This window comes from Brachyhypopomus gauderio, chromosome 12 (assembly GCF_052324685.1).
Source record: "Brachyhypopomus gauderio isolate BG-103 chromosome 12, BGAUD_0.2, whole genome shotgun sequence".
Lineage (NCBI taxonomy): Eukaryota > Metazoa > Chordata > Actinopteri > Gymnotiformes > Hypopomidae > Brachyhypopomus > Brachyhypopomus gauderio.
Window position 1 is genome coordinate 20,173,056 of NC_135222.1, and position 22,315 is coordinate 20,195,370.

The 22,315-nt window shown below is 47.0% G+C and overlaps 2 protein-coding genes and 2 non-coding genes across 4 annotated transcripts; 1 reads left to right on the forward strand and 3 right to left on the reverse strand.

Moving 5' to 3' along the window:
• Positions 1-761: 761 nt before the first annotated feature.
• Positions 762-15,786, reverse strand: ipo7 (importin 7). Its single transcript, XM_077023678.1, has 25 exons — positions 15,553-15,786; positions 13,086-13,167; positions 10,861-11,014; positions 10,590-10,748; positions 10,347-10,503; positions 10,140-10,229; positions 9,452-9,546; positions 9,262-9,346; positions 9,053-9,187; positions 8,673-8,772; positions 8,490-8,566; positions 7,774-7,890; positions 5,519-5,608; positions 5,081-5,246; positions 4,837-4,997; positions 4,606-4,734; positions 4,082-4,148; positions 3,801-3,926; positions 3,560-3,657; positions 3,382-3,477; positions 3,055-3,275; positions 2,750-2,958; positions 2,127-2,333; positions 1,909-2,025; positions 762-1,360 (listed from the first exon to the last, which is right to left on the reverse strand). The coding sequence occupies exons 1-25, from the start codon at positions 15,634-15,636 to the stop codon at positions 1,263-1,265; spliced, it is 3,120 nt and encodes a 1,039-aa protein (XP_076879793.1). The 5' UTR covers positions 15,637-15,786; the 3' UTR covers positions 762-1,262.
• LOC143528952 (small nucleolar RNA SNORA23) lies at positions 8,029-8,209 on the reverse strand. The gene has a single exon (XR_013134559.1). It is a non-coding gene; the product is annotated as a small nucleolar RNA SNORA23 (small nucleolar RNA).
• Positions 9,895-10,074, reverse strand: LOC143528951 (small nucleolar RNA SNORA23). Its single transcript, XR_013134558.1, has one exon. It is a non-coding gene; the product is annotated as a small nucleolar RNA SNORA23 (small nucleolar RNA).
• Positions 15,787-16,529: 743 nt separating the features above from the next.
• On the forward strand, positions 16,530-21,460 carry tmem41b (transmembrane protein 41B). Its single transcript, XM_077023680.1, has 7 exons — positions 16,530-16,757; positions 17,421-17,538; positions 17,651-17,779; positions 18,656-18,749; positions 18,905-19,009; positions 19,165-19,303; positions 19,468-21,460. The coding sequence occupies exons 1-7, from the start codon at positions 16,670-16,672 to the stop codon at positions 19,635-19,637; spliced, it is 843 nt and encodes a 280-aa protein (XP_076879795.1). The 5' UTR covers positions 16,530-16,669; the 3' UTR covers positions 19,638-21,460.
• Positions 21,461-22,315: the final 855 nt, after the last annotated feature.

The window sequence follows — 22,315 nt, forward strand, 5'->3', positions numbered from 1 at the left end:
CATGCTCTGCATGAAAACATTAACTGTGTCAGCATGCGTGTCCATCTAGGTGGACAAGTCACAGATCTACAGTCCTGTGAGATCGTTAGGGAAGGGTTACATTAAATAAAAAAATAAAAGAACATGCAATTTAACAAAGAAAAAAAAATCATGGTCCTTTCTGAGTTCCAAAAAATATAATCTGGTCAACTGGTTGATATTTCCACTCAATGTCACAAATGAGAAAACCCTACCACACTGGGAAACACCCTGACTCTCAAATCATAGAAGAAGCTGAATGAAGTTATTTTTCATTTTAATATCATATATAGATGGTTCATCCATACATCAACCAAATGCTTGAGACCTTCACAATCCAGCCCAATTGTACATGCTCCAATGAATTATTCAAACAGCTTTCAGTGCTTGCAACAATGTGTCCAGAGTCAACACCAAGAGCTTGCTTGCTCATTCTGTCGGAACTTTAAACATTCCCATTGCAATCTGCAGAGCACTGCCACTTAGTTTACTGTAATTCATCTGACAACCAGACAGTATGGGGCACGTTGCCAAGTAACAAATGTTACTCCGTTTTAAATAGCTTCAATCGAGTTTTAAAAAAATTTGCAGTCTGATACAGAAGGCTAAGAGACCTGAACAATATGAAAGTGCTAGTCATTCATTTACAGATTTCAGGCATCACATAGTGCTATGACAAGTATCCAATATGCTACATTTGAATACACGTTTGACACCTTTCAAATGCCTCTGGTTGTCTCACCAGGCTACTTAAAAATCAAGAGCCTTGGCATGTATATACAATAACATGAGTTTTTTTAGTTTTTGTTTTGTTTTTTTTTTATGCAGAAAAAGTTGACACACTACTGCCAGAGGTATAATCGTATAGAGGCCCTTTGGCCGGAACAGTGAAAATGAAGAGATTTAGTCCCATTATCAATTTCGATTATTTATAAGCCCCAATGTATGTGGGTGGGGTGGGGGGGTGGGCTGTAATTATGGTATCTCGTGTTTCTGGATTCCATAAGACAGCATCATTGTTCAAAGCTTCTTTTTTCACTTGCAAGTTCTTGGTTCGTTTTTTCCCAGCCATTGGTTGCATTTGGTTTCCTTCCCACGTCTTCTGGTGCTGTCCAGTTTGATAGTCAGATTGAAGATTGAGTGAGAAGAACCAGTTCTGGAACCACTACGTGAGGGAATAACACAAGCCTTTTGCACTTCACTACAATCAGTCACAGAGTAAGAAAGAGGAGAAGAGGAAGTGCTCAGTTCATCCCAGGAGCACTGCCACCAAAGTTGAAATTGGTTGGCACCACTGGAACTGTGAACTTGTATCCTCCGTGTTTCTCGATCATCTTTGATTCTGGAAGCAGAGAAGAAACATGGTAGCAAAGAAACTAAAATGAGAGGAAGAAATCTAAACTATTACACGTTCCTTTCACAATACTACAATCGTGCTATTTAGAAGTCTCAAGATACAATTGTAAGATTGTAACAAAAAAATAAAACAGCCCCATGGATCTCCCACACGTTCTCTTGGAAGACACTCTTACCCACAAAACCTTCTCTCAGGCACCAGGATAACTAGCCCTTATCCACCAATGAGGAACTGTTTGAGAGTTTCACAAAATTAAATTAGGGTCCCGGAGCCCTAAAATCATTCCAAGCTGGACCCAGGTTCTCCAGTGCAAAACATGATGTAGAGGAAAACGCTACTGCGTAATACATCGTATTGTGTAACACCAGCAAGCCAGACGACCAGGGCGCTGAATTAGAGCGGTGCTGGAAGCTGCCCCTGCATCTTCTCTGATAACACCAAAGTTCTCAGGAGTGCCAATCGGAAAAGAACCGGTTCCTCGTTGATGGAAAAGCGCTAAAGCAGTATTTTACTACCAGGATTTCAGGGCATACCGTGTGCTGCTCGTCTCTGATCTGCGAGTGTGCCAATGTCCTGAAGCTGTTTGCCCTGTTCTTCGTCCAGACACTGGGTGAGTGCCTGGTACCATGTTGGGTCGCGGGACTGGATATCTACAGAGGCAAAAAGTCCATCAAGTCAGCAAGGTGTCTTTAAAGCAACTCCTCACATCTGAGGGGTTCCTATTGTTTTATTGTAAATCAAAAGCTCTTACTCTGTAATATGGCTTTAAAAATTTGGTACTCGTCAACAGGATTCTCCTCGTCATCGACTGATGTGGTGTAGCCTTCGAGTGCAGTCTCCTCCGCATCGTCCTCCTCCCAGTCCTCGTCATCGCCGTCTTCTCCGGCTTGCTTGGCGAGCATTTCCAGGTATTCCTGGCCTTCCTCGTCAATGTCATCTTCGTCGCTTCCAAGTTCGGCTAGAGCCAAAGATGAAGAGAACTCGTTTAAGCAACCTTTCAGTGAATTTGAATTCAATTTGTACAATACACTCATCTGAGAACTTGACTGGTTTCTAGAAAAGAAATACAACGCAGAACTGACAGAACAACATTTACATTTATGGCATTTGGCAGATGCCCTTATCCAGAGCGACTTACATTTTTATACAAGTGAGCAATTGAGGGTTAGGGCCTTGCTCAGGGGCACCTCAGTCATGGCCTCAGGTCTGGGAATCGAACCTGCGACCCTCCGGTCACAAGACCAGTTCCCTAACCGCCAGGCCATGACTGCCCAGAACAACAATTCCATTCAAAGGATGTGACCTCCAGAAACGGCACTTCCGCCCTTTACGTGGGGGTACTTTGACATGCTTTTCATGCCTCTCTTCAATTACCATTGTCGTCTTCCTCCTCTCCATCTTCATCGTCGTCGTCGTCATCGTTCTCGTGCTCAGCCCTGCAAGCGTACGCCCTCTTCAGGCCGCTGAACAGCAGGATGGTGGCGGGGAGCAGCTGGCCGGCCACCTGACTCACGGCTTGAGGCCTCTGCTCCAGGTCCATCAGGGCACACAGCCCCAACACGCACATCTTCCTGTCGTGGAGGCTGCAGTCACAGCAGAGACCGTCAATCAAACCATACGTTCATTCACGGAGCTAGAACATTTCAGACACTGATAGAGAAAGAGGCGTAGGCAGGTACCCAAGGAAACAGTCTATGTCTTTGAGCCACTGGGAGATGAAGTGGTTGGTGATGGGCTCCGTGTTGTTGGGGAAACGCAGGTTCTCCAGTGTGTTGAGCAACAGGGGGGGGCTGTAGTAGAGTGCGGCTATGGCCACCTGCAGGCACATGGTCCTTAGCTCGCTGGTCTTCACCTCCCGCGTCAGACGCTCCAGGGCCGTGGTCACAAACAGAGGCACCACCTGCGAGGAGCAGCCGGCACGTCGTTACGCACAGCCCCAGGTCTGGGGTGTAGGAGCATCGGTTCATGGGGTGGGGGAGGGGGGGGGTGTGGTTTAAGGGAGATACCTGGTCTATGCCCCGCCCTTTGCACTGCAGGATGACAACTTCCAATAGCTTGGCTGCATGACACTCTGGGTCCTCCCCTGGGTCGCCCGTCAGAACCTGAAGGATGGACTCTGGTTAGCGCTTAATCGGGTCCGACGACGTCCAAACGCACCGTGTACACAAGTGGCCAGAACGTCACCTTTTTGCACATGCTGTAGATGATTTCAAGGTACTTTGTGTCGGACAGAAGAGTGTCCGTGTCGACTGTGACGTAGTTGTGCAGAAGTGGCATCATATCTGGAATAAACGCGGTCGGCACACGTGAGCATCAACAAGGTAGTCGGGGCTTCATTTCAAAAGCGGAGGACTTCCTTCCAGGACTCCTTTATGGGGGGTCGGGGGCACAGAAACGTGAGCAGTCAAACAAGTAAACAAATGACCTGTGAAGTAGTCAAAGCCGTCCTGTTGGAAGACCTCGAAGACGAGAGGCAGGAGCTGCCACATCTGAGGGGACACCTGCTGACACGTCAGACTGTGGGCCAGGGACAGGATCTCTTCATAGAACTCTGCGGAACGGTCACACACACACACACACACACACACACACACACACACACACACACACACACACACACACAGTGAGCCACCTGACCAAATATAGATCCTCCGCACGACGTCTACAGCGACTGTAGTGGCACCGAACCGACGAGGCCACACTCACCCAGAACGTGCTGCTGTAGAACAGTGCCGATCACCTGCAGACAGATCCCCTCCAACTGCTGCGTGATCTGAAAAGATCCAACACCGGGTCACCGAGATCACATACAGTCGTCGACGCTGGCTGCCAATTGCCCCTCCCCCCAAAAGAAATACGTGTGACTGCCCTGCCCTAGGACAAACCCTCTCTTCCCAACAATAACACACCGCTGTGAAGCACTGGCAGGAAACGCTCAGCATTACACATTACCCGCTTACAAATAAAGCTGGCTATTACTCACGCCTTTTAAATAAACTAACCATCGAGCGTAAGGAGGGAGTTGGACGGCTGCGTGTCGGCTCGCTGTGCTGGATGCCAGATATATTTTGAGAGCACGCCATCACGCAGGAGGCTGGTGCGAGAGGCCTGGTGAACAGCATGCGCCCCCCTGGATCTCGTGGGCGGCGGAAAGTGCGTCAGCACCGCGATGCAAACCAAGAGGGAAGGGAGGCGGGGGGGGGGGGGGGGGGGGGGGGGGCGGCACTGACCTCCTTGTGGTCCTCCACCACGCTGAGCAGGGTGTCGATGGTGTTGAGGATGCCCATGGCAGTCACGGCCTTGTCATCTCCGCCTTCCTCGTCGGGGCCCGTCTGGATCACCTGGTTGAAGGTCATGGCCTGGAGGGGGGGGGGGGGGGGACAGGGGTGTGAAGGCCCTCGTCTCTGCACGTCTGTCCCTGAGGGGATGGTGTGGGGGAGGGGTCTGGGACGTGGGCTTACCAGGTGCTGGGTCATCTCCACGGCGATGGGGGTCACCTCCTCGCTGTACTCACAGATCATCTTCTGGATGACGTTGGTGAGATCGTCGTTCTCCGTCTCACGCACGATGTGGAGTAGGGCCTGCATCACCGGCCGGATGAAAGGGGTGATGTATTCTTTGGCTGGAGGGGAAAGAGAGAGAAACGCTCGGCGATCACAAACGACGTCTACGCAGCCGTCCGCGAGCGCTGGGGAGGGGGCCCACCTTTCTCCTGGTTGCTTATGAGGACCTGCAGGGCGATGGCGGCCTCCACTTTCACGGGCATCTCGTTGTCGCTGATCAGGCAGAGGCGGGTGAGCTCCAGGGCCGTCTGCAGATTCTGGTCGCTCTTAAACTTCACCTCGCAGAAGTAGTGCAGGACCCAGCAGGCCTGGGATCAGCAGGCGTGGGTAGAAAGAGCCTCAGAGCGGCATTCAAATGCACAAGACTCAACGCGCACACCCAACAGAATAAGCTACGTCAAGTGTCTGAAGGGAACGCCAGTTCCGTCTACGTTTAGTTAATATAATATTCTGGGTGTTCGGGAAACACTAAAGCATTCCAGAAACCGCTAACACATCGGTGTAGGATCCAAAGAACAAATGACATTAGTTACAGTAAAATCTGGTTTTTGAGAAGGTTTCATTTTGGCCAAGATCTCACCCTCGCTCTCATATATCCGAGCTCACTGCGGAAGAGGGGGAAGACGTGACTCTGCAGCATGAACTCCATCTGGTCCTTGTAAATCTTTTTCTATAAAACAGAGAAATTGAAAAAAAATGAAATAAGTAAAGAAAAATATCTCAATTAAACATCACAAAGTGGATTTTCAGCCTGAGCCATTTCAGTAATCAAAGCAGCACATGAAGCAGTATGGGACGAGTGTTCACTGAGGAGTAAGGCTGGGCGATATGGAGCAAAAACAATATCTCAATATTTTTTAGCTGAATGGCGATATACAATATATATCTCGATATTTTTTCTTCCCAAAAGGTAATAACAAAGAGGCAGTAATAAGTCAAATCTACGTCCCAAATGAGTTGCGCGAAGAAGAGAGGCAGGACAGGGCGGAAGTTGTTAAAAAAAACTCAAGTAAATTCACTATTCAGTGTTGTGCGTGAACGAGTTCAAAAGAACGCGTTCATTGAACATGCTCATTTTTTCGTGAACGTTGAACTGAACGAAACACATTTTTTAATAACTTGAACGTGAATTAGTTCACATTATGTGTCATGAACGGTAGACATCACTGTAAATGAACGTTGGAATTTGTTTCCATTGAAAACTGAGTGACATCTGTTTTCTCTTTTGAAACGCAAAGAGAGAAATTTCCTCCCTCCTGTATTCTCGCTGGTGCCGCTTAAATCATGCATCACCAGACAGAAATGGTTTTGACGTTGTGTGCGCAATGCATTGTGGGCAACGTAGTGTCCGCATGAGAATAGTTAACATACTGGCTAGTTAATAACATACTGGCTTCCGCACGTTACCCGTGATTAATTGCAGCGGAGCGGGGTAGGCATAGCACGTATAAGAACGTATAGTGATTTCTAGCTTGTAGTTGTCACGTCTGGCTCCGCCCCATCTAGTCTCGTCGTTTTTACGTTTTCCTTGTTCTTGTTACGCCCCTCTGTTTCAGCTGTTCCGTGTTAGCTCGTCTTAGTTTTACAAGTGTGTGTGTATTGCCTATGTCCAGACTATACCTTGAGGGATCATTGTCGTTTCTTTAGCTCCTAGTTGGTGTGTATATGTCCAGACTACACCTTGAGGGATCATTGTCGTTTCTTTATCTCCTAGTTGGTGTGTATATGTCCAGACTACACCTTCAGGGATCATTGTAGTTTCTTTATCTCCTAGTTGGTGTGTATATGTCCAGACTACACCTTGAGGGATCATTGTCGTTTCTTTATCTCCTAGTTGGTGTGTATATATAGCCTATGTCCAGACTATACCTTCGGGGATCATTGTCGTTTCTTTATTTCCTAATTGGGTGTGCACGGAATTCACACCTTATCTGTGATTCGTGGTTTTGATTAGCTTTGTGTTTGTGTATGGTTAAAGTCTCTGTTCCATTTTCAGGTTCGTAGTTTTTTAGGTTTTCAGTTCATGTTTGGTCTCCGTGTTCTCTAACGTGATATCGTGCCTGGCAATACATGTATGTTCCGTTAGACTTCATGTTCATGTATGGCCGTTACTTGCTTCCCGTGTGTTTGTTCATGTCAGTGTATGTAACAATTAGTTGTACTCTTGTTTGGTCTAGTTTTGTGCCCTTGTCATTTCCGCTGCCTTTTAGTGTATTAAGCGTTAGTTCTCTATTCATCATGCCACGTCATTCGCGGTCCACTCGCGTGTCGTCTGCAAATGTAAGATGTGAAATAAAATCTAATGAGATTGTACTATCTACTTCGCATTTGTGTCTGCCCATTTGTGCGCAACAGCCAAATCGCGAAAAAAGTATTTGAATATCTCACGAAAAAAAGTAAAATGAACTGAACTTTGAACTAGTTCATAATTAAAATTGTGAACTTTGAACGTGAACTGTTCATGAAATACTTCCACACTACTGATGTAGCTCCTCGTTTAGGAACTAAATCATTCATAGTGTGAGCACTGCTGCTCTCTCTGCTGTTGGCCATGTTTATTTTGCGCGCTGCACGCACAACCTGCGTCCTTGCGTCATAATGTCGCGATATAGCGAAATCCTATCGAATAAAGAAATGTACCGGTATTTTTGTGAACGATATTATATCGCCCACCCCTACTGAGGAGGGAGGGAGGGGGGAGAGAGAGAGAGAGAGAGAGAGAGAGAGAGAGAGAGAGAGAGAGAGAGAGAGAGAGAGAGAGAGAGAGAGAGAGAGAGAGAGAGAGAGAGAGAGAGAGAGAGAGAGAGAGAGAGAGAGAGAGAGATGTTGCGAGACCTTGAGCAGGATCTCTGCCAGGGAGCCAATCATGTGCAGTGCTCCGTCCTTTTTGCGGGGGTCCGAGGTGGGCTCGGTGAGGATCTGATAACAGAAGCCCATCGTCTTCTGCAACACCTGCAACAAGGGAGCCAGAGTCAAGCGAACAAACCCAGACAGAACCAAAGACACGACGGCAAAAGCTTCAACCACTGAAGCTCTTGGCATGACGACATCCGGATCAACAACACTGGAGCTCTGATCCTCTACTAAGTGTTTTGTTGGAGAGTTTGGAGGCTGGCCAGTGGTGGGTGGTCTCAGAGACGTCACTAGGCCAGTACTATGATCTCCGGTGGCTCTGTGGCTGCAGGTTTGGTGTGAGCACAGACACCCAGCCCGTAAGACACGAGCTGGGGACGGCACTGAACACAGATGGACACCGCGCACACCGCCTACCCACAGCCAGCGAGACACTACCACCGAACCATAAACACTAACCAAGGACCTCTAAACATAGACAAACACACCTATAAACACACACATTTTCCCTACTGAAAACTCATTTGAGAGAAAAACGAGATCCTGTTCCCCGACAGACACGTTTATGATCAGTCTGGCCAGGGAGAAGCCCAGCACTGAAGCACCAGCAGCTGAAGGATGGTGACTGGACTGGCGCGTGTCAGGACGAACGCGACCCTGGCCTCCACGTCGCGGACGGCACTGTGACGGGCCCTCACCTCTTTCCGTTTGTTGCAGGCGGTGAAGAGCAGGGTCTGGGCGGCCGTGGTGGGCGAGATGAAGTCCTCGAACACGTCTGCGAGGGAAAAACGAGACAACCGTGAGGAGCTTTCGTCTCCTGCTGCCGTACAGAGAAACGTAAATTTCCCCCAATGTGTACTTTCGGGCCAAGGTGCTCTCACCGAACTTCATGCGGATGTACTCGTACGGATCCTCCTGCCACAGCTCCTCGTCGCTGTCCGTGTAGCACATGAGGGGAAAGACCACGTCCTGAATGATGCCCTGCGAGCACAGGTCCAACACGGGCTCAATCAATCTATCTATCTATAACACACACTCAGTCATGTCCCATCAAAAGACATGGGACGGCAACATATGCACCCGTGCATTCAACCACACGTTTAACAGAAAGGTTTCTTTCATTTCCAAAAAACAAGCACAGTGCATTAGGTCTGGAAACCCATTCCCTGCATACAGCAACAAAAAAATATAAACCTAAATGAAGTGGGAAGCATAGAATTAAGTCTTTCTAACTAGGGCTAGTGCATAAAGGTGCCCTTACCTGGATGTGAGGTTTTAGGTTCTTCCAGGTGACGGCGTGGGCTATGCCCTGGTTAATGTAGTTCACGGCCTGCTGCAGGACCCTGGGAGCCACGTACTGCCTCTCCTTATACTGATACAAGACCTTCAGCAGGACCTACGGGGCACAGGAGGGAGGTGTGAGCGTCAGGACGTCTGTGCCTCGTCGGGACGGACGGGGTGAACCCCTACCTGCTGAGCGGCTACGGCGTAACCCTTGAGGAAGAGCTCGGCGAACTCCGTGTACTCCTTGGTCGTATTGCCGGGGCTTCCGTATCTAAGGGACGCGAGCGATAAGGTCGTGTGCATCTACTGTATAAAAAGGCAAGCGAACATAAATCTGAAGTGCGGAGTCTCGTGGGGTGGAGGGGGCGTGTCTTACCTCTCGAACAGGCGGGCCAGGATGTGGAGGGCCCACTTCTTACACTTCCACCAGGGCAGCTCGGGTCTCTCGTCCTCATCCACCTGCAGTGTCTCCTGGACAACAGCATGCAGTCATGGTCAGGCAGATGACGATACATATTTTGTAACGGTTACCCATAAACACCCTCTCCCCACGTGCACACACGCCTACACCCACACCGTATAGAACGGTGCTCCCTCAGTGGGAATCTGGATGATCATTACACTGCAACCCTTCAGGAGTTCAGGCAGATGCGAGCTTACTCTTCACTTCAGACCTGTTCTTAATTTGCAACCTCAACTCATTTAATTATCTGTTATGTTAACGTCAGACAGAACACTCCGCAGGGCCGGAGTCCTTTGCATGGTGCTGTGTATGGCATCTAGATCGTGATCACTGGAGCTCTGATCCTCTACTAAGTGTTTTGTTGGAGAGTTTGGAGGCTGGCCAGTGGTGGTGGTCTCAGAGACGTCACTAGGCCAGTACTATGATCTCCGGTGGCTCTGTGGCTGCAGGTTTGGTGTGAGCACAGACACCCAGCCCGTAAGACACGAGCTGGGGACTGCACTGAACACAGATGGACTCCGCGCACACCGCCTACCCACAGCCAGCGACACGTAACCCCACAAGCCCGGAAAAACCCTGGGCGACGGCCCCACGTTCTTACCGGAGGAACATCCCTGTCCACTACGGTCTTCAGGATCTCCATCCACTCGGTCAGGTTCTGCTTGTTAATCAGCTCCAAAGGAAGATTATACTGGGAGGACAGAGGGTCACAGCACAGACTCAACCCGCATCTCCACTTTCAGCATTGTACGTCAGCCTCGCTGTGCGCACTTCCAAAGCAAACTCCCAACTCTGGTGAACAGAGTACCTGAAAGAGGGCGTAGAGGATCTTGAAGATCTGTTTCTGCACCAGCACGGAGTCGCTGGAGGGGTCTGGCAGGAGCTGGATGAAGCGTTCCTTCAGCATCGGCATGAAGATCTGCATGGCGGCGATCAGCGGCTGGCGCTCGTCCGGTTTCTTGTACCTGTGACGTGCACATGCACACGGTCAGCGCGGAGAGCCGGGACTCGAGGGCGCTGCTTTAAGCCCCTCCCAAAGCTGCTGCCTTACTCGTAGTTCTTCACCAGCTGGTAGAGGCACAGCAAGATGCCCAGCCAGCAGGCACTGTTGTCGGACTGCAGGTAGAAGCCGATCTTGTCCACGATGGCCGTCCATTTGCCGGGGTAGTCATGCTTGATCATGTGGTGAATGCAGGTGGTGAGCTGCACTCTGGATGGAGGAGAAAAACAACTTTGGTCAGGCGGCACAAGGGAGCAGGCCCGGCCGGGGCGACGCGGGTGTCCGCGGCTAAAACCCGCCTCGTCTGCGGTCGGCGGGTTACCTGATGCGCTCCGGGGAGTGGATGATGGCCTCCACTATGTTGTCTCGGATGAACTGGCGGTCCGATTCGGGGATGTTGTTGGCAGGCGCCTCGTTGTTTGCGTTATCGCCTTCACTCCAGAACTGCGTGACCATGTTCTTCAAATAGATGACGCCTGCACGTGGACCAAGAACACGTCGGTGCATGAGACTCGATCTACTTATGTAAGTGAAACGGTACGAGGAAAATCCTAACCCAGTTTAAAACTGGACACTAAAGCATTCATAGTGTGAAACACAGCGCGCCTTCATGCAATAATGTGTAATTCTATTTTAACATTCCAAAATAAGAGACGGCAGGAACACGGGTCCTTCGACAACCGCGTTCTTACCAGGGACAAACGGTGGCGATATTCTGGTCAGACAGGCTGACGTCTATGGACATCAAGTTTTAAACCCGTGTAGCCATGCGACACTTCATTTAACACAGGGGTTTTAAATCAGAGCTCTCACGTGAGGTCTGGCGCGCACACCCCCGTGCATTCGTCGCCTGTAACCCGACACGGCCACACAGCGGCCGGGTCTCCTCTGTGCGGGGGGTGTGCACTCCAGGCCGGGTGGCAAATGGCCCGCAGTGATGCTAAATGTGGACAGTCCCTGCGATATGGGTTGTGAATCCACCCCCCCCCCCCCCCCCGCCAGCCAGCCCACACAAAGTCCTCCAGCAGAGGGGATGAAGCGTGAGGAAACACGAGAGGGCAGCGCCGGCCCGGACGGGACCGTGTAGCCGGATGAGCGTAATCCGTCCTTCTGCAGAGTCAGCAACCCCCCCCCCCCCCCACGTCCGTACCAAACTGTCTGGCCCACCTCAGCACCCGGTATCAGCCGACCACACGCCTGCTGGATTGGTTTAAGCTCACAGAACACGCCCCCGCTGTAACTCCCCCCCCCCCCCCCCCCCCCCCGAATCCTCGACTTCTGTGTTCAGCCAAGCTTCATGAGACAAAAGGGAAGTTTCTTTAGTGAGAAGGGATCAGATAACCACACAACGCTGTGCCTCCGAGTAACACTGCCATTGGGACCATAGCTAGTGCCTCCTTACTGTTACGACACCTGATTCAGGGACCAAACTGGAGGATTAGCGCCCCCCGGGGGAGGGGGGGTGTTAGGGCTGTGTCGGTATTTGGCACAACTCTTAGAACTCTAAACACAAAACGCTCGGGTGCTGTTGTCATCACAGCCGCCATGACAGGCTACTGGTGGTTGGGCTAAATGACGAGCTGGAGCCAAACACAATCTGGGCAAAGTCGCAGGCCATGCACTGGTGCCTCAGTGACAGGCAACACGGTCACATGACAGCGAAGCGCCTCTCACTCAGCGTGGCCTCACACCAAGAGGAAGAGGAAAAAATACCCACAAACAAAGAAATGTCTGACGATTTAATAAAGATCTACGACATTAATCCTTTGTTCTTAATCCTAAGAACAGTAGAGCTTTATGCAGCGTGACAGCTGTGAGCCAACAGATGTAAGAATTACTCATCTGTGATGACGTGTTGACAAGTTACAAAAAGGAACGGTGGACAATCGTGGGTTAACAGATGATGCAAACGCACACCCAGCCTGCCTTAACGTAATCTCTCAGCGCAACCAGCACGAGTGCTTTTTAAAGCACTCTATCCAAACCATCTGAGGAATGTACTCCAACAGCACCTAACCCTTGACTTAACACGGTTTTGGACACCGCGTGAGCTGAAACAAACCTACGGAGCACACAAGCTTCACGAGAGGGTCGAGCTCTAGCGTAAGCAGACGAGGAGGGTTTCAGAGAATCCACTGCATGGAAAATACAGAGCATGTGAGGTCACCCTTAAGACCTCACGCAGGCCAAAAATGAAATAAAGGTAAATATACACATGAAAACAACCCAGGATCTCGGCCGTCCCAATCAAGCCTTTTACAGTCAAACTTCAGTGCGGTGCCAGTGCTCTGCCTGCCTGTGTGTGCGTGTATCCCTAGGAAATGTACAGGGACATGTAAAGATGTCACGTAAAGATGTAGAGACAGGACATGCTAGCTTGGTGTCACTGCACAATAAGTGTCAGACTCCTGAAGGAGACCCAGGTCACAGCACTGCTAACTTGCACATAGCGGGCCCATAAAACTACATTAGTGGGTTATGCGTCACTCGCGGGCAGACGGCTGACGAAAAGCTACATCTGCGTGTTGGCAAACGCGAATAGCCTACCTGCTTGCCTCACAGGCAAATCCAGCTGTTCAGACATGGTCACCTGCAGCAGCGTGGACGTGAAGTTCACCTGGGCATGGCCCTGCAATGGAATGCATAAAGAGCACTCGTTATTGCAATAACAGAAAGGGAATGTGTGTGTGTATAACAGGAGTCTGTCAGTTTCATCAGGTAACAATACAAATTAAATTCCTGGTTTTCAAGACACTAGAGAAAAAATAATAATTTTCTAGGAAATGATACTGATTTCTCGTAAAACAGGGTGCTTGTTTTGGTACACAACATATTTGCGCAATAATTTTTGCTTTCTGTCTTTCCAAGCCAGGACCATATAACTAATACTGATGGTCCATCAGCTTCACTTCTTCAGTACTCCTTAATAAAAATCACAGCTGAGCTCATGTCATGTCAGTAATCTGCGACACCTGAGTGAGTGTAACTCCTCTAATGGACTGGGGCTTAGCCGAACACCTCATCAATGAAACAGCCTTCAGCAGAGCTCCTATTTCAAACGTGAAACTGTTTACGCACATTTGTAATATTTGCATAATAGAAAACTGTTTCAAATGCAGTGAGCCGATGCCAAGCTTCATTAAGAAGATACGAGACACATTTGTCTGCCACAGAGTTTGAAGCTGCTATACTCAGCTCAAGTAAATGCTTAAGTAACCACACAAGCAGCACCAACGAAGCACTTAAACGCAACTTACACCATCACATATTACAGCCTAATAATTGCTTTAGTTTTACAGTGGCTCCTATATCTTGGTTTTTGTTTCATTTTATTCAGAAAATGTTTCCTGGGTGATGCCCCAGCCAGTGTAGTACACGGAAGGCCTCAAACTGAAGTGCCCCGTCACTGGTACTGTGTGTTCTCGCTCCTCCCTCTCTGCTGAGAACATGTCAGCACCCAGAAACCCAAGCCTGTCGTCCGCATGGGTAGTCTGGAAGCAGGCCAGCGTGGTGGCTCTGTCACTGGAGACTGCCGCAGGCATCAGTCCATGGCTCTATCCAGATTGGATCTGGGTTCATTTGCAATGGCGTTTCATCTTTAAAAATAAATCAGAAGACTACAATAATCAGCGAATAAAGGTTTTTTATTTATTTATTACCAGTAGTGATTGTCTAACACCTCTGTGCTACTATTTGTGCTGAACTTCCACAAATACTGCATATTGAAGGCCGGTAGGAGAACCTCCCTCACACTCCCTGCGATGACACACGCACCCTGTAACCTCTTCGTGGACACAACATGACTCACCTACGACTCAGGACTCTCATGCTATAATCTTGAGTCCTGACTCGCCCCATTAAGGAAACATTTTTTTTAGCAGAATGAAAGGGGGGGGGGGGGTAATGAATACAAGTTTGTAAAGAAATCAGCTATACTAAAACCAAACGAAAAGCAGCGTCTGAGGTAAAACACAAAGACAGTAATTAGACAGCCATTAGTCTGCCAAATGAGGCAAAAACGTAAACAAATAGGCTCTGAACGGACGTTTCAGGTCCGCCGCAAAGTTTGACAATATGAACATAGGAAGAAGGAAAAAATAATAATAAATAGACAACTGACAAACACTCCTAAACACCCCTAAAAACGGCGAATACCGTAATTGTTTGAGTCCGTTAAGTTAAAGCGACCGGCGCCCGCTCCCTCGCTGACGAGGAGCCCTAAACTACGGAACGACGTCATGCTAGGCTAACCTAGCCTAGCCAGCTAGCTGGAGTGGCAGCAGAAGTAACCAGAGACCGAGCTTTAGCTTTAGCTAAACTATTGTTGCTTAAAATCACATTTTTTTAAAACGTGGGATCCGACGTGGCGGTTCAAAACGAACCGGCCGACCGACGGTGGTGATAAAGTGGATACGAGCTCGCTGGGCCCGCGAGTTTGAGAGTACCGATGGGAGTTTGACTGAGCTAAGCTACGTTAGCCACATTAGCTAAAGCTAACTAGCTGGTGCCCGTCGGCCCAGAGCGGTCGTGGCTAAAGGTTAGCAAGCTAATATATATTTTTGCAGTTTAAAATATTTGCCAAAAATGTCTTTTGTCGGTTTACATGCTGTTAAAAAACGGCGCGGTGCCCAGTTAGTGGATCGTTATGGGGGTTGTTTGGGTAACGGAGGCTCTTCCCGGGCCCTGGAGAACGGCGACAACACCGCACATGACACGGGGGACCAGCCGAGTTACCTCGGGGTGTGTGCGGCTGCAGCAGTGCGAGCGCTGGCGGCTCGGCTAACGGGAGCTAGCTCACGTTTACACCGACATGGGGGCTGAGAACAGCGCTGTGGGTCTACGGCGCGCTTATGAGACTCCTCTCGCCCGGATTAAAGTCACCACGAGCGCCCCCACCTCCTCGCATGGTCAACGTGTACGGTTCGGCCACACACGGGACTCCACGCCGTCCTGCCCGAGCGAGGCCCAACGCCGCCACCGCCACCATTACTGCCACAGGAGTGAAGCGCTTTACCTCGTTCAGCTGCCTCTCCGCGGCCTCACGCAAATTTGGGTCCATGGTGCCCCGGAGGGCTTCGATCAAAGAGTTGGGATCCATAACAGAGGTTCTGGTAGGGGCTCGGATTCGTAAGGCTCGGCGATCTATGAAGTCCCAGGCAATGCGCACATGGACGCACGGTTCTCCAGCTACCGGCGCGAAAGGAAGAAGGGTCTGGACGGGCCGGATAGATCAGCGCCAAATCTTCCCCTAGCGAACTTCCGTTCGTCGTGACCTGCCTTCTGGGGGATGTAGTTTTTTTGTTGCAAAAAATAATGGCGAAAACTTCTAATGAAGCTCCTTATTTCATTGCTACCATAGGAACAACTAGCTATCCACACAGATGTGTCAGTAATACAATGTACATTGTCTTGCTACTGGAAATGGCATGTCTTTTAATCCTGATGGTCCGGAGGTGTTCAACACACTGATCAGCAATTCTTCTCTTGGTTTCTCCAACATAAAGCTGATTACATCTCTTGCAATTAATCAGAAGTGTCAATTCCAGGTTCAGAAAGTAAAAGTCCTTACCAGGACTTTTAATCAAGCTTGCTAGATTTTCTAATTAGTGCAATCCAGGTAAATCCAGAAGCCTGAGCAAAATCCTGGTGAGGACTTTTACTTTCTGAACCTGGAATTGACACCTCTGCAAGTAATGCAGTAGACAACTCCCACGAGGGCGAATGTTTGATGACAACTGATCCTTTCGTGTATGTTATTTTAGTGGATTTGTTAATATATTTACATGTAGCACATCTACATCCAATTTCTATGTAATGTATACATACATTCACTAAAATACAATAAATACTATAAAATAAAGACGTTCAAAAAGCCACAAAGTCCTTAGTTTTTCCATCTATTCATATATCCATCCACCCACCCAAACAATAACATAACATTAGAGGGCGCTATCGGCCACCCATTCAACAATTCCGCAGCCGTCGAAGCAGAGCAAGGTCAAAGGTCACCGGTGCTCCGTCGCCGTAGTCAGGAAACTACCGGGTGATTTTGCAGTGAGCTGTGGACGACCTAAATGAACGACGTCTAGAGAGACCGCGGACGGATTTTTAACATTTTTTAATACACTAAAATGGCCAAAAAGAGAAGCGGAGCCCGTGAAACAGGAGGCACAACCCTGCCAGAGGACGAACCGATAAAAGAAACTCAGTGCCTTAAAGGTAAGTGACAGCTTGGCTAACACACACAGCTAGTTTGCTGGGTGTCGTAGCTGTCTTAGCTACACCGGTGTTGGGTTGAACCTAAAGTCATCGCTCAACCCAATTATTTGACTCATTTTCAGGAAACAGTTAGGTTTATCTAATAGTTTCGCCAGCAATTAAAGTAAAAGATTCCACTGAAATATTGTAGCTACTTAACTTGCATTTTATCTATTTATATACATTGTCAAGTAGGGCTGCCACAAACGATTATTTTTATAGTCGACTAATCACCGATTAATTTTTATGACTAGTCGACTAATCATGGCAGCCCTATTGTCAACTCATTTTTCCTTGACTGTATAAATAGCCAGGAACATCTGAGGTTACAAGTTTAGTAGATGGACTTTTGACAGTTGTCCTTCATGCTCTTCCAGTAATCTGATCGTTTTGGTTTGTCAGCTAAGTTTGCAAGGTATTCAATTTATGTATAACAGATAGGTTAGTTGTCTTGCTGCCCTTGGTGTTTTACATGAAAGTGATGCCTGTCCCGTGTGTCTGTCTGCCCCTGGGGAGTTTAACAGATGACGCAAAGCTGAGCAATAAATTGCTTCTTATCCTGGAAGACTTAAACATCTTATGTATTAAATAGTAATGTTGTTAAACGGTCCCCTCTTTCCACAGCGACCCGGTACTCTGGAGGGGGATCTGCCCGGGTGTCCCTTCTCATCCTGGTTTCAATCTTTGCTTGTTCTGCATCAGTAATGTACCTGGTTTATAGGAATTTTCCTGAGCTGAGCGAGTAAGTAGAGTGTTTTTCTTTTTGCTAAATACCAGGCATTTTGATGTTTGTGTGCCTGTCTATGAAAAGCCATTGCTCATGTTTTTGTATTTTGGGCTTTCTCTTTCTCCAGAGATGAGAAGGAAAAGATAAAAATCCCTAAAGACATGGATGACGCTAAGGCACTGGGCACAGTGCTCTCCAAATACAAGGATACCTACTATAGCCAAGTGCTCATAGCCTATTTCACTACTTATATCTTGTATCCTTTGCATCACAACTAAGAAGAATTTCAGAATTATGTTCCACCCCCTTATTTTGCCAAAGCAATGTTCTTGACATGGTCAAGTTATTGGCTGATCACAGTGGACCGATGGCATTTTGGTATGCTTTAATGAGCTGTAATATCTGTAGAGCAGTTTTTCAGTGCTCTCCTGACCTACCAAATAGAAGTTGGCTGTAGTTTTTTCTACACTTTTGCACTTCATATGGGCAACTGTTTAATGTATCCCACTGGAAGTAAATCTCTTTCTTATTTCTGGATTCATTCTTTTTAGAAGACTAAAAAAAGAAATAATATTCAAAGGCCATGCAAGACTTTCTGCTTTTAGTTATTAGAAATATTAGTGCAATATTACAAGTTCCCCATTCTTCCTATAGATATTTAGCCAGAACTTGTTCTGGAGTTTAGAGAGTTTGTCTTTGCCTGCTCCATTATTGGGTACAATCAGGGACTTAATTGCTTTCAGTGGGACCTGACTTGAGCAGTATATGATGTAGGAGCATTTCCCCAAACGTTGAAATGTGTTGCGGTGTGCTTCACTGAGTGCAGCCTGGTGTGTGCTGAGCCAGATGGATGTTTGCCAGGTGAAGCCTGTTTAATATTTGAACCAAGTAGAGATTCTTGAGAGTAAACCACAAAGACAGATGTTCTCGGACAGATCACAGTGTGAGTTACTTAGTCTGGGTTAAAACCTGTTTCCCAGGTTTGTCTAGCACTCTCTCTTGCAAGTTTTGTAAACTTTACGTTTGTGGTCAAGCATAACAATATAACACATATACACACACACACACACACACACACACACACACACACACATACACATATATGTTGTGGTCCTTGATGGCATCTCCTCAGCCTTCAGACCTTTGCCATTCCTGGGTCTATTTTTCTCAGTATCCTGTCGGGCTATCTCTACCCTTTCCCTCTGGCCTTGTTCTTGGTCTGTTTGGTAGGTGTAAATTATTATTTGTTTTTGCATGCAAAGCAATTTCATAATGCACTGTGATTTAAATTAATGCATGTTTTAGGAGAACAGTGCGGATGTCACTTTAACCTCTGATTAGGCCTAACTGCTGAATAATGTCGCTGTTGTTTGACTCTCAGTGCTCAGGTCTGGGAGCCTCTTTCTGCTACATGTTGTCCTACTTAGTCGGCAGACCTGTGGTTTACAAGTACCTCACAGAAAGAGCCCTGAAATGGTCTCAACAGGTAAGATACCGATATGGCTACATGTATGGAGGGATGATCCTGCAATGATTTTAAAATCTGTTCTCCTAGTGTAATTTGTGTATGTATATTTGTCTTGTTTTTATTTTATTTTGTAAATTCACTAGATGCTGATGTTTTCTTCCCTTTATCCACAGGTCGATAAGCACCGGGAGCATCTAATCAACTACATTATCTTTCTGAGAATTACCCCCTTCCTCCCAAACTGGTTTATCAACATAACATCCCCTGTCATTAATGTACCTCTAGGAGTCTTCTTCCTTGGTACATTCTTTGGTAAGACAAAACTACTTATTACATTCTTATGTCACCCTCTCTGATTACGGTTTCACACTTCGGCATTTTTTGTTGCATTCGTCATATGTCACACTTTTATTTTACTGTAATTAGGTGCACGCGGTTGATCAGCCAGCCATTGTCCTCTCCACTCTCTCCGACAGGAGTAGCACCCCCATCCTTCGTGGCGATCAACGCCGGCACGACGCTGTACAAGCTGACGACAGCCGGGGAGGCCGTATCCTGGAACTCCCTGCTCGTGCTGGCTGTTCTGGCTGTGCTCTCCATCCTTCCGGTCTGCTTCCAGAAAAAGCTGCAGCAGAAGCTGGAGTAGAGTGCTGCCTTGCTCCGCCCACCTTGCCTTGCTCCGCCCACCCCAGTCAACCTACCCTGTGCAAGGAGGTGTTGTTCAGCTTTCTCTCTACTGCTCCATATTTTTGCAGGGCAAGCCCATGTGGTGGATGAACAGGGGCCAGAAACTGTGGACCTCTTTCTGGCCTATTCTGTTTGTTTCCCTTGGCTTTTTTCCCCACCCACACAGAATGAACATTTCAAACCATGATCAGGGTAGTTGTGTTATACTGTTTTTTTCATATGTTTTTAAAAAGACTTGAGTATTAATTTATGTTCCTATCGTGTTACCATTATTGCTTTCTGTCTTTCCATAATTTGTCCCATTTTTCCTGGAACTGTAAAGCAATACTTCAGATGTTTTTATGTTTCCTTGTCTTTGTGATTCGCCTGTAAAGAAAACAACAACAATGGGTGGAAATTTACATAGAACAAATACACCCCCAACGTCTTTTCTAAAACAAATGTGCCATCAGCATGTTAGTTCTCACTCCAGCTTGGCTGTTCTACTCAGAGGTGCAGGTTTGTTTTAAAGACTGGTGCTGGGAGGAAAGATGATCTGGGCCTTTCTAGATCCAAGGAAGGCTGAGATGATGAACTCCACGCCAGTCTCTTGCTATGCCAGCTCAAACGGTACAGATCCCTGGTGATCTGTTGCTGGTGCCCTACGTACTGCTGCCAACAACATGTAGGAGGCGCTAGTGTTCTAGGTTCTTCTTTGAAAAGTTTCTTCACTGCCACACACATTGTCCAAAAAAAACACGATTTCAGATACCGATGATTTGTATTCATGACAACACCTTATACGTATTGAAGTTAGGAACCTTTTTAGCTCAGTTTTGTTTATTTGTTTTGTCTTAAGTAGTGGAAAAAAATTCTGGAATAGGTAGGGTGTATTAGTAGTTTATGCACCCAAACAAGCCTGTAGGAGAGATTGGGCATTAGGGTTGGATTTGATTTACTCAGCAGGCTTGAGCTACAAAGAGTTTAGAGTTAAATTATACTCTCATGTAGTTGTAACTGGATCAGTAATACCGAAGAACAGTTTTCTTTTGGTTTTTTTGTGTAGCCCAATAATCCTTTGTGTATGCAAATGAATTGGTACTATTACCTGTATTTCATTTTGCCTTCTCTTTTAGTTTCTTATGGGTGTGTACAAAATGATGAGTAGTATCTCTCGGATTCACAGTCTCTTGTTTGCACTGAATTTCTTCCTGTGAGGGTGTGCTGTGGAGGAGGATAGATACTCAGAATGAGTAGAAACTAAATACCTAATTCGTGCGATTTCATATCACAAGGCTGAGTCCTTGTTCATCCCTTCGTTGTTCATGCTAACATTTAGTTCAGCCATCACCACCTTTGTCAGTGTGACTGTTGTCCACACCTCAGAGACATCTTCACTGTAAACTAGGTATGGAATGTGAACACTGTATGACATGGGTATAATGGTTCTCTGTAACAGTTGTAAAGCTCATCCAACCGGTTGACTGGAATATGACTGGTAGATTTCAGTGTATGACATATGGTCTTAAGTTATGTTCCTGGCTTAATCTTCTCCACCGAGTCTCATGATCTGGCACATTTCAGCAGTCACAGTATTACACTGAATTGGTGTATATTGCAGTATGTTATTCATATGTAGATCCTGTTAAACTTTTCTTCAGAATGCCATGAGAAAATGTTATATAACAAAGATATTTATAATTAAATGATTAAAACAAGATTAATATAATTCCTTGACTTATTTTAATGAATTGTTGGAAATTAATATACACATGTATTAGAGAGAAATCAGCAAATAAAAAGATGGATACTATATGGGAAAACAAATATATTGAACAGTGACTTAATTTTTGTACTTTTGTCTATATATTCCCACACCCTGGGTGTAAAATTAACATCTATGAGATTTAAGGGCAGAAGTGGATAAATCCTATAGTGATGGAGCTGGTCACTTAGGATGGTTACATGGGTTCTCTGGCTGCTACGCCATTGTGCTGGCTCTGTGGTCCGGCGGTACCTTCTTTTGGATTTGAGGTAGGGAGGTTCTTTCAGCCTTCATCACATCTCTCTACATTTACACCATAAGTAATTGGGGAAATGTTTAATTCGCAACTGATCATCTAACCCAAAGGCAGTACCAAATACTGGGTTCACCTGCTTATGATCACACATGGCTACGGTGAGTTTCCTGTTTGTTGCAGTTTTGTCTTCATGTGAAGTGCATTCTCAATTTGGCTGAGGTCAGGTGACTGACTTTGCCAGTCAATAAGCCACTTCTTGCCCAGAAAAACTCTGCAATTGCATAGTGTGAATTGGGTCACTGTTGCATGAGCATTTTAGGTCTTTATCTGAATTTCAAAATGTATCCTGCTGTGTCATTGGTAAAGACAAGTGAGACAGTTCCTCAAGAAGCTATGCACGCCAAATTTCACAGATGCTGTTCATGGAACTGTCCATTTATCTTTATGTAGCCTATATAATATTACAGATAGTATACAGATGATTTCATATAAAATACTCTAAAGCCAAAGGCTAATGTCATTTTTTTTATTACAGTATTAATAGGAAAAAGTAAACCTTCGCTGAAGGACGAAATGTGAGCGCACATAGGCATATGGTGGAATAAACTGGATCCTAGAGTCTTGCATATTTCATGTG